The sequence below is a fragment of the Pseudorasbora parva genome, chromosome 21, assembly GCF_024679245.1.
Source record: "Pseudorasbora parva isolate DD20220531a chromosome 21, ASM2467924v1, whole genome shotgun sequence".
Lineage (NCBI taxonomy): Eukaryota > Metazoa > Chordata > Actinopteri > Cypriniformes > Gobionidae > Pseudorasbora > Pseudorasbora parva.
In genome coordinates, this window is record NC_090192.1 from 36,485,353 (window position 1) to 36,504,475 (window position 19,123).

General features: G+C 40.8%; 1 protein-coding gene across 9 annotated transcripts in view; it reads left to right on the plus strand.

The window, feature by feature from the left end:
* ebf3a (EBF transcription factor 3a) overlaps nt 1-19,123 on the plus strand; it is a 96,626-nt gene that overhangs the window by 68,681 nt on the left and 8,822 nt on the right. For 6 of the 9 annotated variants that reach the window (XM_067429249.1, XM_067429250.1, XM_067429251.1 and 3 more), the window contains exons 9-11: nt 1,079-1,212; nt 2,289-2,415; nt 16,832-16,920. In XM_067429249.1, coding sequence (XP_067285350.1) covers nt 1,079-1,212; nt 2,289-2,415; nt 16,832-16,920 — 350 coding nt within the window. The remainder of the gene's footprint in view (nt 1-1,078; nt 1,213-2,288; nt 2,416-16,831; nt 16,921-19,123) is intronic. The other 3 variants (XM_067429254.1, XM_067429246.1, XM_067429248.1) reach the window with 1 other exon arrangement.

The following is a 19,123-nucleotide window of genomic DNA, read 5'->3' on the forward strand; positions in this document are numbered from 1 at the left end:
AATAACCTCTCTGAGACGTTAAAATCTAAAAGCACAATGCCATTGTTTTTTCCCCTGAAAAAAAAAAAAAAAACACGAAGGGAGTGAGGCTGGAAAGCCGTAAAATAAAATGAAAACAGCTCAAGGTGAAGGGCTACTGTTGTGGTTGAATTGTTGGACAGTATTAGACGTGTGTTGTCATATTCGCGCTCGCTTTGCCCGGGATTCGTATTCAAAAGGTGCTTTGGAGGGGGTGGCAGAACAGAGTCAACAGAGTGAAGAGGAAAAGCTGATCAAAGCACGCAGCGCTAAGATGTTAACGGGTGGGGTCGAGTCGCCCTGGGCCTCCGACCGCTTACAACCGTGGTAGTAGCACCCCTCGACTCTGCAGGGGTGGAGGGGGGCAGGACAATTATGTATGCTAATGAGCCATTGGCTAACATCACAGCAAAGGCGGGGTCAGAGCCACGACCTCATTCTCTCATTTAAGAACACGTGTACGTCACCATTAGCATGATAGCTTACCAATTTAAACCTTAAACTCACAAATCCCTAAAATCTGATTTTAAAGGCAAAAAGTACTCATTACCAAAAGATAAGAGACACTGGGAGATAAAGGGATGGAAGAGAGGAGAAAGTTGGACGTTTTTGGATAAAGGCAAGGTTTGTGGATAAAAAGCCTCGCCCCATTAGCGGGTGCATGAAAAATCGAAGTCCCGCTTTTTTGCCGTCCCCCCGCCCGTGCTTTGCTCCACGACCTTTTGATTGACTGATCTCAGATCCGTGAAAGCCGAACAGATAAACCGACGCTCCTAGCGTGCACAGTGCTTAATCATCAGCAACAGCCGCATTTGCTCTAACGCATCTCTGCGACGGCTTATCTGCCAAACGGACGCTGGCCGCATCAGTCACCGTTCTCATTGTGTTCGCAAACAGTTTAATGGCTGATTTCTACACGACGCAAGCCTTTTGTTTTCAGGTGGCCCAAAACATTCAAGCTTGGTTTACTTTAGGGTTTCATTACCTGTGATGTGCATGTGGCTAGCGCGTGTCTGTACAAAAACGGGATCCTGAGTTGTGCTTTTTGTCCTGTTATAAGCAGCTACCCCGTGCATAAAGGCCATTAGCCCGAGTGAAGGCTGGACCACTGGAGGAGCCACGGTCATCATCATTGGCGATAACTTCTTCGATGGACTACAGGTCGTGTTTGGCACCATGCTAGTATGGAGTGAGGTAAGACTTTGGCATAAAACCAGATAATTCATTTTATTGTGCACCAGATATTTGCCCAGCCATTTATTTCTGTAACAGCCTTCTAATGAACTTCATTACATTCTATAAAAAGTGATTACGTGAAAACTGTGATTATGCACAGTTTATGAAGCCCTGCTTCTACCGGTTTAATGCAATTATGTCGCCGTCCGTTTATTGTCTCTGTACATTTACTTTTTGTTCATTTCACGCCACATAAACATATAAATAAGAGTGAACTAAAGGGATGCCGAAGCTGCGTCGTAATTAGTTTGGAGCTAATAAAGACTTCAGGTTAGTGTGTTCCTTTATGAGTTGATAAAGCTGTCTGGCATATATTTGTCGGTTGGAGCCTCAACGAGCCAATCAGCATTTGTTTATTCAATTTTATTTTATTATTTTTCTTTTCCTAGTTTAATCACAAGAGCAGATAAGGACTTAGATAAACAAACTGCATGCTAAACAGCCCCACAATAAGTCCACAGAGGCCTCCGCCGCGTTCCTTGCCGAACCGTGAGGTCTTGCAAAACAATTGAACAATTAGGGGTGAAATATCTCAGAGGGGGAAAAACGAGCGAGGGAAAGCAGTGAAGGAAAGACATATGGAGGTGATTTTACCAGGACTCCTGCCCCTTGGCCTTTCCTGGGCTCAGTGTAATCCAAGGACTATTTGCTGACGTTAACTCTAAAGCGAGGAGAAACGGGTTCGTTTTTGAATGGCTTGTACTTGACTTGATACTTTTCCAGTCAGGCGTTCAAACCTATGCGACGATTAGCACGGTCTTAACCGAGTTTGCCCACTGTCTTTCTTAGCTGATAACATCCCATTCTCGCACAGCTCTGTGTATCTTTACACTGACATTAACTCTCAGTCATCAAGAAACATGAAAAAGGTGTGGGCCAGATTCACTTCTGAAGGGTCAGGGGTTACTTGACAATTAGTTAAGCGCTTGAGTTCATTGGTTAAATGTTTTCACTGCATGCCAGGTGCTTTAAACTATGCAACAATTGGTGTAGAGTTGCATGGTCCTAACCAGGTTGCCCATTGTCTCTTAAAGCTCATTACGCCCCATGCCATCCGAGTGCAGACCCCTCCAAGACACATCCCGGGTGTTGTAGAAGTCACCCTGTCCTACAAGTCAAAGCAGTTCTGCAAAGGTGCACCAGGACGATTCGTGTATACAGGTGAGTTGCAGTCATATCAGTTGGTTTGTGTGTTGGTTTCCTCCATTCTCTCGGAGCTTATCTTTAAGTGCTGAACCCCAAACAGTGTGAGATGCATGCCTCTGTAACCCTATCATAATGCAGGGCAATGGAGTTAGGGGCAGCTGCCAACTCCAGTTAATCTCAACACATCTCCGACCCCTTCCTGTCCTCTACTTTGCACAAAAACACTAGTGTGTCTTGGTGCCCAGGTTACTCATGTGTGCGTACGTATGTGTGACCAGCTCACAAGGTTGTGCTTTGTGTGTCCGGGTGGAATTTGTGCCGGTTGTGTTTTTATGTGGTCTTAGATGAGTGTAATCTCTCCCTCGGTACAGCTGATACTGGAGGTTACACGGTCACACCGTGTTTGACCTGGAAGCAGTGCGTCTGATCCCAAATTGAGTAGGACAATGAGATAATCATCAAGAATTACTCTCACACTCAGGAATGTCAGAGAGAGAGAGAGAGAGAGAGAGAGAGAGAGAGAGAGAGAGAGAGAGAGAGAGAGAGAGAGAGAGAGAGAGAGAGAGAGAGAGAGAGAGAGAGAGGTGAGGAAGGGGCCCCGGTCCCCCCAGGCAGCTGTTCCCCATCTCAACCCCACGAGGCTATGGGTCGATTCTCCCTCCCACATTTAACCCTCTCAGCAGGGGCAGGTTAGAGGCCAACGAGCCCCTGCGATAATGAAACCCGAGAACACAGGGCAGGCTAATACCAGACCTGCTCAGACATTAATGTCTGCCATCGTTAAAGCCGCAGAGACTCGGGAACTAAACATGTGCTAATGCTAATAAGCACAAAACAGGGAGTCAGTGTCAAATTCAGCACATATTAGAATGTTTTGACGAACATTTGCGTCATCAACCCTAACAAAAACTGACTTTGGTAAACGTAGTTTCCGACCAAAGTTTAAAAACAAAACAGCCCAGCCAGTCAATTACTTAACCATTACTTTTAATTGTAGACAAAAAAATCTATCTATCTATCTATCTATCTATCTATCTATCTATCTATCTATCTATCTATCTATCTATCTATCTATCTATCTATCTATCTATCTATCTATCTATCTATCTATCTATCTATCTATCTATCTATCTGTCTGTCTGTCTGTCTGTCTGTCTGTCTGTCTGTCTGTCTGTCTGTCTGTCTGTCTATCTATCTATCTATCGAGTGATATATATATATATATATATATATATATATATATATATATATATATATATATATATATATATATATATATAGTATAAATACTCTATTTTGCCTACTCAAAGTTTACCAGAGGCCGTTATAGAAGACAATCCAGCGTCTGTCACCCCCACCTTCCCCTGTCTTTATGAAATGTTTGTTTGTTTTCCCTCACTGATCCTTGTTCCTGCTCATCAGTGAGGAGATATAATTACTGGCGGAGATTTTGAGGACTTAGTTAATTATCCTCTCGAATTAAAGAAGGGAAGTCACAGACTACACGCCCCATGCCTCTCATCTTCTGAACTCCAATCCCCATAATGCCTCACCTCCCTCTATGAGGTCACAAATGACAGGCAAATCGTACACACACACACACACACACACACACACACACACACACACACACACACACACACACACACACACGCACGCTACACTGGATCCCATGCTGTTATAAGGCTTTATCAAACTGGTTGACATTTCAAGTCAATTAAATTCCACTTCAAAGCATATTTATTAATGAATGTTCTTAAATAAGAGACTATATCAAAAACAGTACATGTAATTATGATGGTTATCTTAAAGCAAAGCTCAGAGGTGCATTTTGCTTATGTTTTGTTCATTCTAAATTTCAGTTTTTTTCCTCTCCTCCTATTTTCAGTTCTTAAACTCTAATAAGTGATATTGATCGAAACAAATTGCTTGAGTTTATGCCTGTAATTAGTTCATAAACAGCCTCTTTGAACTGGAAATGCTCAAATGTTCGCTAGTTATCTCTCTCTCTCTCTCTCTCTCTCTCTCTCTCTCTCTCTCTCTCTCTCTCTCTCTCTCTCTCTCTGTGTGTGTGTGTGTTTGTTTGCTAGTTTGTATTTGCTACATTGTGTAAGCGTTGGATATTTTACAAGAGCATTTTAAAATAGTTATGCATTGTGTTTTTGTTTGGCGTTACCACACTTCATGCTGACCAAGCTTTCTTTTCCTGAGGCAGACACACCCTTGATTTCATCAGACACATCACGGCCAATTAAATGCTGTGTCCTCCTTTTGCAGGGGTGTAGTACACTCAGATTTGGGTTTGATCATTAGCATACAGCAACCATCAGTTGATTATTATATGCAAGCTTTAGGAACATTAAGATTTTTTTGCATTATAATATCATTGTTTTGACTTTCAGTAATTTTGTTGTTGTTGCATTATTTGTGGAAAAAAAATTATAATTAGAGATTAATGTCTAAATATAGCTTTAATTTCTGTTTAAACGAAATATTTGTTTTTGTGATTTTGGGATGATACTGTTCATCGTCCTTTTGGTGGCGTCAGTGCTGAAGGTGTCGTAAAAGGTCCTTCGTGTCCGCTCAGATGTGGCGGCAATCGCCTGTCAGAGTGCCGTGCTACTTTAAGAGTCGATAATTCTCCTCCATCACGGCCAACACAAGCCGCCTGTCTCAGAGGTCAATGCTCTTTAAACAAATTACTCTGCTCAGACTCTGAAAGCGGCTCCTAATGTCCTCCGGTACTCTCCAACGCCTCTTGCTTTGACACAGCTAAACAGCAGTGAAATTAAACACGCCGCAGAGATCCACCAAGACCTGGGGACATTAAAGAGAGCCTGTGAAGGGATGCCGGCATCCCGTAAGGTTACGCAAACACGCAAGAGGGTCTTGGTAGTTTATGAGCTGCCAGAACTGGGCCTAAAACAATGTGTTATTCAATAGCCGTCCATTAACACTCTGATCTGACGCGTGTTTGTGTGCGTGTTGGTCGGGCTATTTACAGCTCCGGGCTCTTAGCGTCTTCATTTAAAAGGAAGCACTGCAGTGGTTTATTGAGTCTGCATCCCTTTGTATCCTTCAAAGAACTGCATGTTCTGTTAGTTTTTTTCATCTTTAACCTTGTATGTTTGTACGATCGCATCTTTTGTTAACACAAGGCCACCGCTGCGCCATCTGATACCTGTATTGGTTATCCATTGATCAGGTCTGGCATGGAACAGCTTGTCAGAAGGGTCCATAAAAAAAGAGAGGAGGAAAAAATCAAAGCAGGACGGCTGTGTTTGTCCCTTTGCCAATAGCTCTCAACTCTCAATGCTCTCTTTAGCTGATCTGGCTATTTTAAAAAGCCCATCCAGATGTTCCCTTTAAATTCCCCATGAAATGGCTTGATGAGGGTTTTTTTTTTTTTCTTCTTGTGTTGCTGTACATTATTTCTGAACGAAATGAATATTTGTGCCAGCACAGATTTGTAATATTTTTTATATAAACAATATTAAGATCATTTAAAGATTATCTAATATATATATTATTTTAAGTATATATATATATATATATATATATATATATATATATATATATATATATATATACTTAAAATAATTGCTTGTATAAAATATTATATTTTTTAGATTATATACATATACAAAATTTAACAAAGACATTTTGTCTTGATTTTTGATTTAAGCTAGCTATCAGAATTGGCAAACACTTCTTTTCACAGAACCTTTTTTGGGAGACTTGGTCTCAAAATTACCTCGAAAGATAAGCATGAACATCCCTATAAACAAATTGAAATGACAGAGGGTGCGTGGGAATACATTCCGTCCGTCTCTGTGACCCAAATTTGGAGGCAGCAATGATCTCCTTTAGCTCCTAACAAGGGGAAAGTGAGAGATATAAATTAAGATATATATGTATGTGAGCGCTCTGGCTCTAATAGACACTTTAAAGGAGGCAGGCCTCCAGAGCGCTTTTACAAACGATTCCGAACAATGACACCAGCCATAAATAAAGCTCAACGTCGGACTCTAATTGCATCAAAGCTATTGCTTTCTATTTAGGCATGGTCACTGGTGACCACGGCCTTAACGCTCCACTGGAGGCCAGGGAGAGAAGGAGAAAGAGGGATAGAGACGTACGGCAGGAGCTATCACCCCTCCAGACTATTTGTCCTAATCAGTGACACCCATTTACCAGAATTGGCGAAAATGAACTATACTTCATACAGAAATCGTACACTTACCGGCCTTCATTTGTCACGGCACATTCGAGGGCCGGTAAACTTTTCCTTCCCTCCGATGGGATTGTAGACATGCATCAAAATGTTAAAAAATGATTTGCGAGGGAGGCCGGTCTGACATTTATCAGAACTCGGGAACATTATTTGCTAATTTCAAAACCTGCGGCGTGACAGGGTGCTTCGTCTTTTAACCCGCCGTGACCGATCTGGACCCTTTCTGTTATTAGTACGAGTCAAGCGTTTTTTCTTCTTCCTATTTCTCGCTTTTCCCCTCCATCTCAGGACCCCTCCCTGCTTTTTTGGCCCCGTCTAACGAGACTCATTTGTCTATCACGCCGGTGACAACATCGCCCCACTCGGCTCCCCGAGACTTTGACCACGGCGTGCTCTCGGGCTCTCCAAGGGCTCCCAGCTCCCGGCCTGTTGATTGGCCGGCGGCCCTGATAAATCACAAAGTTTCCTTGTCAAGGTGAAGGTATCGACTCAACTGCGCTGAAACTGACAAAACGCACAGAGGAGGAGACGGTCGTTTATCATAGCACAAAAGGACAAAGGGGTCATCTCGCCCCTTCACTCACTTGGTAAAGATGCCCATCTAGATCCTGGCACGTTTGCACACGAGCACGCTGGAACCAAACGCAGGTCTTCATTAGACTAATTACTGACATTTACAGGCAATTAACCTCTGACGCAAGTGTTTCAAATTGTAAAGAGTGGATTTTTTCTGTACTTTCTGTACTTCCGCTCTGGTCCACTTCAAAAGGCTGGTCCACTTCTCGAGGAAGTCCATTACCGCTCTAAGAGGACGATCTTCTAGCGGGGTCTTTGTGAGCAGATTGGGAGGGGGCGGTTGGAAACAGGAAAGATGGTAAACAAATCTAAACGCTGGCACATGAAACGGCATATCAGCGAATTATCAGCCAGCCGTTTGCACTGGGCTATCTGTCCATCAGACACTCGTCCCCACCCACTGCCTTTGGCCTCGCTGAGCACGAGCTGCATCTGATAGGACACACACACACATATGCAAACACACACACACACACACTCTAGAACTGGCAGAAGTAATCAGTAGCAGGGAGGAAATGTAAACAGAGGTGTTTGAACGCAGCCCAGGAGTTGTTTTCCTCTCCGTCTCCATCATGTCCACTACATCAAGTACAAGAAGCTGTCTTCCACACTTAAGAGCTAAACGTAGAGAAACTCCAATCATTTTCTCTATATGGTTGTGTGCCATTTATAACTGAATTGAGAATGCTTTTTAAATTTAATTTGCAAACAGGACGAATAAAAATGATTTGACAGTCATAAAATGAAATTAAAAAGTTTCTTCAAGACAAACTTTGCATGTTGACTTGACAGCCTTATTTGAAAGCTTTGAAGAGTTTAAAAGCCTTGAAGTTTAAAGGATAGATGCATTCAAAATGATTATTGTTACTACTGTAAAATCTTAATGAATGAATGACTTTTAGAGTCTTTCTGATTTAGGTTCTGATTCAAAATGATTCCAATTTTAAATCGAAATCAAAGGTTTTGACTCAAAAGAAGAAAATATGCCTTTTTTTAAATCAGAATTTAAGATGATAGGTATTGCATACGTCTATGGAGAAAATGAATAGAGAAAAACACTTGGCGACTCTCTATTGCGCTCTTGTCTAATGATACAAGTGTACTGGGGAACTGCCCACTAATAACTAGAACCAAGAGCTGAGTATTTCTCAGCAGATGAGAATTTTTCTTCTCAGACAGTTGTTTGAGAAATATTATTACTTCAGAGAGGAGCGCGCCATTATTGTGAGCAATGTCACACCATTGGGGATTGTGGTGATATTTTAACGCAATATTGTGACAAGCTACAACTCTATAATAAGCAGAGGTCCAAAAAAGATTCAGTCAACCTCTGCATGTGCTGGAAGGGTCGAATGAACCCTCTCTCCTTAAAGAGAGTTGCACTGGAGTGATTTGGGTATAATTGGCCCTGCTGGTTGCTATTTTGGCTCGGTCCATTTTTTGTATTTTTCTTCTTTTTTTTTTTTTTACCTCTGGCAGCTTTAAATAGGTTTGTCCTCACTAAGTCAGAGAAATTAGTCATGCTCCAGTGGCCAGCTCTGGTCTGATGGATGGGGCGCTCTCTCGTTCCCAAACATCTTCCCGTTTGCAGCCCTCTGACCCGGGCCTAACCCGCGCAAGCCACATTCATCGCCAAATTTATTTATAGATTAATGAGAGAAGCCACAAAGTATTGACCGGCGGAGGAAAACACAACTCATCTCGAATGAGGACGAAATGCAGCAATAATTTAGCGGCCATCGATCCCCCCCTCCCCACTTCATCCGCTTATCGATCTTCATTTTACAATATTCATTTGCGCCTGCGATCGGCCTGATTCGATTTGATATCGGCGGGCCGTTTGAGTCAGATCCGCCGGAGGTGAGTGAGTCACATGGATGGAGAATGCTGACAAAAGGAGGAGGAAAAGAGAAATGGAAGGGGTGGAGGTCTTTTTTAACCTTCCTTGTTACAGAAATAGACTTGAAATGTAATTTCTGTCAGGGAAATAAAATATGAACGGCCTAGATCGTGAGAGTGGGCTTCTCTTGTCCTGTCGACACTTTATCGGTGGCTCGAGCGGCCCCCTCTCTCTCTTTCTCATCATCATGCCTGTATCGGTTCAAAGTTCATGAAATTTCTATGAGCATTGATCTGCCTCCATTGATTTTTTTCTCCCACACTCGTTTTTTTTTTTTTCACGCCGCAGATCTTTGAAATTTTAATTTCCGGAGTATCTGAATTTCTCGGAGATGAAATAGCTTCCTCGGAGACAGCTGGCAATAAAATGAAGAAGTTAGCGCCACGTCGAAGAGCTCCAGCTCTCTCTGTTCTCTGAACCCCCCCCCCCCCCCCCCCCCCGCCCGCATGTCTTCTTCTCGATATTGCTCTTCTTCTTGCTCAAATCAGGCTTGAAATTCAAAGCACTGTAATAGTATAAAACTAAGTCAGCCATCAGCTAATTTCTCCCCTTTTAGGTGTGTATCCCTCGTTCTTTTCCAATTTAATCCCAAAAATCACTTTTCATTGGTGAAGTCACCTAGTCTGCTTTTAGTCGCATGACATTAGTCTTTTTAGGAAAGCATTTTATACACTGCTAGTCAAAAGTTGTAGCGGCCAGAAATGTTACACATATCATATGTTAATGCATAATGCATATATTTTAGCTTTACAATCAGTAATTGTTTACCGTATACACACACACACACACACACACACAAAGTTCCTTATGCTCCTCAATAAATATAATGAAATAAAATGGATTTATTAATAATGTTTAATAAAAATGTACTTTATTGCTGTAATCAAAGCTGAATTTTCAGCATCTACTCCAGACTTCAGTGTCATATGATCCTTCAGAAATCATTCTAATATGATGATTTTAACTCGGTTATTATTAATGTTGGAAACTTTCTTTTCAGGTTGAATAAAACGTTTTAAAAAAGAACATAATTTATTTAAAATAGAAATCTACTCTAACAATATACAATAATGTTCAAAAGTTTGGGGCCAGTACTTTTTTAGTTGTTGAAAGAAATTAATATTTTTATTCCGCAAGGATGTTTTGAACAAAAAAATGTAATGGTAAAGATTTAAAAGGTTATAGAAAGAAAAGTTTTCTAATTTGAATAAATGTTGTTTTTATTTATCAAAGAACCCTAAAAAAGGCATCACAGGTTCCAAAAAAGAAAAGAAAAATATGGATTGTAAAATATTGACAAAAACTGAGAACATAATTTTTTTTCTGAAGGATCATGTAACACTGAAGACTGGAGTAATGATGATGAAAATTCAGCTTTGCAAATTCAGTATATTAAAAATAGAGAACCATTATTTATATATATATTAAATACTATTATATTTCACAATATTACAGTTTTTTTTCTGTATTTTGAACAAATAAATACAGGCTTTAAGCATAAGAGATTTCTTTCAAAAAAACGTTTTGAAAGTTTCCAAACTTTTGACAGGTGCTGTATAGTTTTATGTTAGATGCATAGTGTCGGTGACGTTCCCAAATGATTCTGAAGAGCAGTTAGCATAAAGTAAAGTCGAACTGGGCGTTGCAAAGATCCGGGACGTGGGCGGAGCTGAGGTGATGTGATGACTAACAGACAGCAGACAAACGGCTATCAACCTGTCAATCAAAGTGGCCACGCCCTTCATTATGCATAACTCTAAGGCTTCATATAATGGAAACGAATGAGTTATAAAAATAAAAAACTGCTTAGTTAGATGTGATTAATCGGCGGTGCGTGTGTTTATGTGTATAAACATGTATTTTTTTTTACATAATACAAGAGAAGAGTTTCTGTTTTGAAACACATCTGTGGGTCTAGCCTGTATCTCTTGTTAACATGCGAAACATTCCTAAGTTCTTCTCTCAGATTATATTTCAGGTCATATAATTTCTAATTATGAAGGTGGTCTGTTTTTGGTAAAGAAAAGTAACTGAATTATTACTACATCTCTTGGTCGGTTACAGGAAGATGATCATAATTGCAATGAAAATTGACCTCATTTAGAGTGAAATCCAGCAGCTGTGCTGGAACAAATGAATGTTTTCCTGTTTTTATTATGCTGCATTAAACCCAGAAACTCTTTTTGCCCTTTGATGCTTATCCTCTTTCGTTTTTCTGTTTCTTGCATGTCTTTGCGGAACAATGGGCAATCCGTGTTAAAAGACATTTCCTTTCTACGTTTTTGTTTTCACAGAGCATGTTGACAACAGTCGGGCATTCTGTTCCCTTAAGAAACCAGAGATGGGCAGCACTATTCCAGATCTCTCTCCGTTTCAAAATCTCTTGTGTTCGCCCTTTCTGATTCATGTTTGTAGAAGTAAAAAAAAAAAATAGTGGAAAAGCGGTTCTTGATGGTGGAGGTGGGGCGGAGATAAGCTCGCAGCAGTTAAGGATAATTAGACAAAGTAATAGAGAGCAACAGCCAGAAAGCCATTCATTATCAGAGCCAAAGATACACACTTATCATCATCATGGGATGTAATGGACGTCTGGAATGCAAGCACAGGTTTTTTAGTTTTGTTTTGTTTTGTTTTTACCAACTGAAAATGATTTGAATGCAGAATTTAAGAGTGTTCAAATGGATTGAAATTCACAACTGTTGCAATTATATCTCATTTTCCAGTTTGAATTACCCTTAGACATCTTGTCAAACAACATATGGGGTATTTCCACAGGATATGTATGACGATTAAGTTCATTTATTTTTTGGACCATAGTGAAATAATACTTCATTACCCAGAATGCTTCACACCAAAGTCAACTTTTTGTTTCACCAGCCCTGAATTTACCATAGACCATTGAGAAATATCAGTTAAAGTCAGTTGATCATTTTTCAGCTACCGATTCAGAATCTTCCCATATTCAAATCCAGATTTTTCTAGAGAAAAGGACCATTACAGTATATAGTATATGCAGTGCGTCAAGTAAGTTTTCTCCATGTTGTAACTTTGCGAATCCGCTGCGTTTTATTGTGATTGATTGCAATCGTGTCACTTCCCTGTGATGTTACTATGGGACGCTTCTCTTATTGCTAAATAAAAACGTGTCACAGTTTAGTATCTGCCGCACTCTAGCGTGTCAGCTTTGAAGAATGACAATATATACAGTCTGCGAGAACAAGGTCAAAACACTCAATCTTGAAATATATGGCGGCGCGCGCACACTGACGCACGCGGGCAGGCGACGTGTAGGCACACGTAGACTCTCTCTGGATGTTAAAATCGGAGGCTGTTTTATGTTAAATCCCTGGCAGATTGTGCTTAACATTCTCTTTTACAAATGAGGGGTGAAAAAAACAACTAAACATGATGACCAGCCCAAGGAGCTTTAGATTTGTCATCCATCAAACGCAAACCCTTCTGTTCATTCACTCCGCTCTCGTTCGGAGGAGGCGAGGCGGCCCGAAAAGCATGCTAGCTCATTAGCAAGCACATTTCCCTTTTATACAGGCGGCTCCATAATTCATAACGGTCCCGTACGAGACGTGAGCCTGATTTGATTTAACGTGCTCAGTTATGCTTGAGTGCTAAACGGCATTCAGCCCCCCTCTCTCCATTCCGGATGGATAGAACAAACAAACCGAAAATGGATGACAAATGAAGACGTAAGCAAAACACTCCACCACTGACATACGCCAGGCTTCCAGATACACACACACACACATGCAGTGAAAAGCAGTGGTGAGTACGGCCATATCCAGCACTTACACACACACACACACTCTCTCTCTCTCATTATCCGTGAGGTCAGTAAGCAGAATTGGGAAGAAACGGAGAGATCAATACAAATTATCCCTGAGCAAACCGGCGCTGACAGCCTGAATTGCAGCATATGTTTACCCAAAATCGGGCAATTTATCTTAATATCAGCAAAGTAATGCGGAACAGGTGAAAGGTCACCTACTCTCCCCACCTCATAATTACCCAGCTCTAAAACAGGAAAGTGCTATTGATTGGCCAAGCCTGGGGCTGGGGGGCCGGCTCAAAGGCCAATGGGAGGGGCTTAGCCTCAGGCCTGAGCTGAGAGAGAAAGAGATAGAGAGTGTGTATGCTGAGAACGTTTAATAGTTTAAAACCGTGAGAGTGAAGGAGAAGGCAAGATGCTTGCAGGAGTCTGTCTGGATTTAAACTGTTATTGCGCAATCTGTTCTCCATATTTCCCAGCTGGCCCAGTAGCACTGATACCCCCCACACACCAAAATCACATCTGTTTCTCTTTTCATTCATTTCTCTGGCATTTTTATCAATTTTATGTGTTCGTAATCATAGCAGTAGTCCCCTTATACAATTTTGACCATGGTAGCCATAGTTTCCACTAAAATATTTTGGGTAATAGAGTTATTAGTACCGTTGGCTAAGACCTGAGCCATATCTAAAGACCAGAATAACTCATATCAGTAAAAAACCACCTAGAAATCACCCATAAAAAATCCTAACAAAGCCCCACCTGTGTTTTGTGCAGGTAGGCATAAAAAAAAAAATGGACCAATTTTGTATTTTTTGTAAGCCTTTACAGATTTTTATTAATAGTACAATTCTTAAACACAATCTTTTATTTTGGATGTGATTAATCACGATTAATCGACTGCCTAGCACAAATTATTTTATAATTGTATTATTATTGTTATTATTTATTATTTGACTAAATTTATGGCTAAAAGATTTATATTAATAATGCTTTGATTTGTATTTGAATTTCTCTTTATTTACATTTTTCAAAACAAATCTTACGACTTAAATCAAAGTTTTATTGTAGCTATCATAAAAAATAATGATTTGCATTTCATTTTATTGCTAATATAAGTTTTATTGTAGTTGTTGCTGCATTTTGTAAGAAACTATAATTACCTTTTCATGTTATTTATTTATATTTGTCATAACTTATTTTATGACTAATATCAAAAAGTTTTATTGTAGCCATCATAAAAAAGTATGAATGCCAGTTCATTTTTTTTATTAAAACACATTTTGCCCCTTTTTTGACACATTTTACTGCTAATAATGAATAGTTTTATTGTATTTATGTTGTGGCATTTTTCTACAAACGATATAATCACCATTTCTTTATTTTCTTTTCTTCTCCCTTTTTTCATGCCCTGTTTTTCCCTGTGATTTTCACACAGCTGTAGTTAATAATTCCTGGTGTGTTTGAGATGGAGGATCTCTGAGGTGAGCGACTGTCTTGCGCTAATGAAGGTCTCACTGACCTCTTTTACTGCATTAGCATCAGATCAATAACTGAAGAGCGTTTAGCGCCCACTGTTCCGATACATTTATCAAACGCACACATTCCTTCATCAGCAAAGCCTCAATGTCAGAGCACAGAACAACATGTTGCTGCTCGGGGCTGCGCTGTGTGAAAGCGCCATCAGAACGGCTGTAAATCTGCCTGCTTTCGGGCCATATTTAATGTCACCGAGTTCTTTTATTATATGTCCCAGGGCAAATACACATCCTGAAGGGCCAGTGTCAAAGTCCATGATCCATTTGTGTAGTCCCAGACCCCGGACGTAAGAAACGAGCCAAAATGATGGATTCCCTCACACGGGCAAATTCAGGCATAATGAAGTGCTATAATACAAACATTTACATCTGCCCTCCTGTCTCGAGTCGTCGGATGGCGTCCGTCTAGGAACGACAGACGAGAGGAGAAGGAAAGGGGGAGGTGAAGGTGTGCGTGAGAGAGCTACATCCTTGTGAAAGCCATGTCATGTAAAATCAATACGCCCGATCAATGCTTTATTAACAAGCCGACATCTTACTTCGGATTCCTGCACGCTACTTTGTCTTCAGCCATGCAAGATGGCATGTCAAATAGCATCACCGCTGTCACACGATGACACGCATACGTGTGCGCCAAAACACAGCCGGCGTCTTGATATTGATCAGATTGGATTGATTGGATTGCCGCCCCCTACTACACTTAGATGTAATTGTAGCACTTCATCATAAAGTCACCCAATTATTTCCAGGAAGTTCCTGTCTAATATGCTCATCTTCTCCTCTCAGGCTGTCATCTCTCATTCCCTGCTTTAGTTCTTTCTCGTGTTTCTCCCCGTTTCCATCAGAGCAGAGTTCAGCAGCAAATAGCGTGCTGAGTAAGGGGAACAGACAGATTTGATCTCTCAAAAGAAAAAGCGCATTGATTCAAGCGGCATCATCACCGACGACATCTACATTCATGTCTGATAATATTTTTCTGCTGATGTTCTACCGGCTTTTTTCCCTGCTCCCTCTCTCTATGATGTCTTCCTTCTTAAAGTTGATGTATGTCATTTTTTATGTTCGTTTTTATGGGCTCATCCAAAGGAATGAGCCAATAGCAGATATTGTTCAGGAAACCTGTCTGAAACCTGTCATTATTATTTGTGCAATTCTGTTTTTTGGTGCCAGACTTTAAAAACCATAAATCATTTTTCCTAAACCCCCCTAGCATATGCATAGCAATGCAATCAAACAGAAGTAGTGACACATCTTTTCTTCCATATTGTGACGTACATCTAAGTGTAACGGATTCTCCCAAAAAAATAATTAAAAAGTGTTTTCACTGGAAGGTCCAGTTTGGGCATTTTGAAAAGACTTTACGAGGTCAAAACATTTAAAAAAACACAAGATCTAGATGGAGTGCTGACCTACTACAATCTTAGCATTGCAGTGATGACTTTTGCATGGGTTAATACCAATTACATTTCCTTCAGAACATGTAAAAATATCATATTTACACCCTTGAGTGTGACATTTCCTGCTGCCCATACACGTTGACAACAATCTCACATGCTTATAGTCTAGTGTGACCATAATAGACCTCCGTGCACTCTTCTAAAGCTTGTTAAACACAATGCATGCGGTAGCAGGAAGTTGAGATTATGATTCATGCACTTGTATACAGAGCAGCTCTGTCTGATTTATAACCGGAGCACTTCATACTCAAAATTCCAATTTGAGAGGGAGGGAACATGTGTGTGTGCGGCATGTGTGTGTGTGTGAAAGAAAAGATTAATTACTATTTGTGGCCAGCAATTTCATGAGGCCAGCCCCGGCACAGCTGTGAAATGATAGCGCCCTACATCAGTTTGTAGTCAACCATTCACAGATTATTAAAGCTCCATAAGATGAAGTGTTCCTCCTGCCTGCTTTGCTTTAGAGCACTATGGCGGAGAGATTGCGAGAAAGAGGGATAAATCTGAAAGGGTGCAATAGCCAGACATATGTCATCATCGCCCATTGCCTATAAATCCAGTGGGTGCTTCAGGATGTAGGACGGATACAGACTTAACAGGGTTGACAGTCGCAATCGAGTGTGTGTGTGTTTGTATTAGTGTGCCTGTTTCATTCATAATGTATCCGCTAACTCCTTTAAATTTATCTGATCAATTATAGGCCTCGTTCGTCCAAATAGTAGAGGTGATAGATGCGGCTCTGCGTCGCATGACAGAATATTGCACGCTACATTATTACCTTTTATTCAAATGCTCAGACCTATCTGGAATAAAATGCATGATGGGTGCATATGTTCTGAAGAGCGAATGTAATAACATTTATATGATGGTGCATATAAAAACACAAATCTGTTCATTTGTTTTGCCATGCTAACGGATGGCGTCTCTTGTTTTGCGGTTTAGCTTTGAACGAACCGACTATTGACTACGGCTTCCAGAGACTGCAGAAGGTCATTCCCAGACATCCAGGTGATCCGGAGAGGTTGCCCAAGGTCAGTGATTCTGTGCGTGTATGTGTGTGAAAGAGCTATTTATCATAGAAATGTCAAAAAAGGGAAACAATTCACTGGCTAGATGAGCAAGCGCATGCAATCGCTTTTGGCAAGTCATCACTATGCAATCCGGCGTGTTTGGATTCCGCCTGAATCGCGCAAACTTTCGGCACGTCGAAATGGTTCAATTAAGTATTTTTCCACCCCAGTAGGCAGTGGCGATTGTAATCTAAGCAGAGGCCTTTTTCAGATGGGTGATTATTTTGGTCTTGTTTTCCTTTCATTTTCCAAAGCTAGATCCAGTTTAATCTTTTGTTTACAGAGCTTTCCGTTAAAAGTCCTTGTCTTAGCAGGTTAATAAATTAGTTTTGCGCACGTTAATATGGGCAAGCCCTCTCTCTCTGGGCTTTTTAGCTTCATTTATTTATTTTTTCCCCCGTTTAAATTCCACAAACCATGCAGTTTGCCTGCGGTTCCCTTGTGGTCGACACGTATCAGAGTTCTATTGTTTTGATGTGTGACATGAAAGACGAAGCATGTCAGTTGGACCTTTTCTATTTCCTATTCTTTGATTTGTCCCTTTTTTTTCCGCTCATTTAGCTTTGATAGGATCTATGACTTGTGCCCGGCTAATAGAAAACGTGCTAATTTCCCATCTGAGAACGTTGCGGCGCCGAGGGCTTTTCTTAATAATATGTTAAGAGCTTATTTTGTACTCTGTTCGTGGGTGCTCGGCGCGAGCTGACCACCACTGAGGCCTAATAACAGATATCATACAAATATCTATTAAAGCCCAGCATGGGAGCAGCCGCTATCATTAACTTCCGCTGAACAGCTCTGGAACGGCGTGGTCTCTGCGCTAGCGTCCCGCGGACATGCACCAAACTAAGAATCCGTAAGACTCTGCCCCGCACCACATGATGTGTTTCAATTACACTTGGCTTTCTGTCTCTGCGGAGGACAAGAAATCTCATTCCAGTAAATGTTTAAACTATCCATTATCAACAAAAAAAAGAAAGAAAAAGCCACCCTGCTTGAGCATTTCTGAAGCTGAAATATCATTTTATGATTATTATTTGTATATTTCTTTCAATTAAAATGACAAAAATCTGACGTAAATGGCCTTTTTCCCCCTCTAGTGCATTCAATCTCACTCATCTCAAATTCAGGTAAACCCTCAGCACAGGGCCATCACACCAGAGCAGTTCCAATAAACAACATAAATATTTGATTTTGGCTTCTAATGGACCCAAATGTGAGTTCAGCAGCATGTAAATGAAAGTGCCAAGTGATTCATCATAGTTACCGCAGCCGTCTGCACCTCTATCGCGTTCGAGGGTCACAGCCAGCTCCACGCAAAGCAGCAATTGACCCTTACACATATTCTCAATAAGAGGCAGAGCGTCTGGGAGGAGCGGCTGCATTAGATGTTACGGGCGGGAGACAGAATGCCGTAATAAGAGGTTTCGGGGGGAGGGATGTACACACTGTGTTAGCAATAAGGTAAAGCCATCACACTTGTGCTCGCCCGCTCGACTCAGCTGTAGAGTTGATAATACGCCCCTGATATCGATTCCTGGATTTTTTTTCTTTTTCTTTTCCTTCCTTCTTTTCAGTCAGGGATCTACAAAGCACCGATAGGGGATCGTAGGAGTGCAGAAAAACAATGCAACTGCTAAATATGAACACAAAGCATATAACATTATAGTCCAAATATTCTAGTATTTCTCAATTATTTTACTTCTTCAAAGTACCAGTACTTCTTACTGTGAGTTGCTCAGAATACTTCCATAATTTTAGATCAATTCAAAATTTGTTGCTCGATCCAAGGGGAGGGGTGTCCATTGAACACATTTATATATGAAGGTGGCGGGAGAGAGTAAAAAGCAATATGTGAAGTCACTCATGTGATGAGGCAGGAGATTGCTAAAGGGACCTTCCAATCCTCTTTCTTTTAAGTCCTTGTTTGAAATCAGTGTCATCCATTTGTCTCGATATAAAGCCGAGACAAACACTGGGAATGAAAATCTGATCAGGCCCTATACGTTCACTTACGTGCCATCAAATAATCTTTAATGCGAATCATACAGTGGTAACTTGTCGGCCGTATTCTGGCATTCATCAGTTCCATTAGCCTTCGCGTCCTGTTTCAGCTCGCAAACACCAATCTATTCCGCTTCCCGTTCAATCTAATATACGAGAA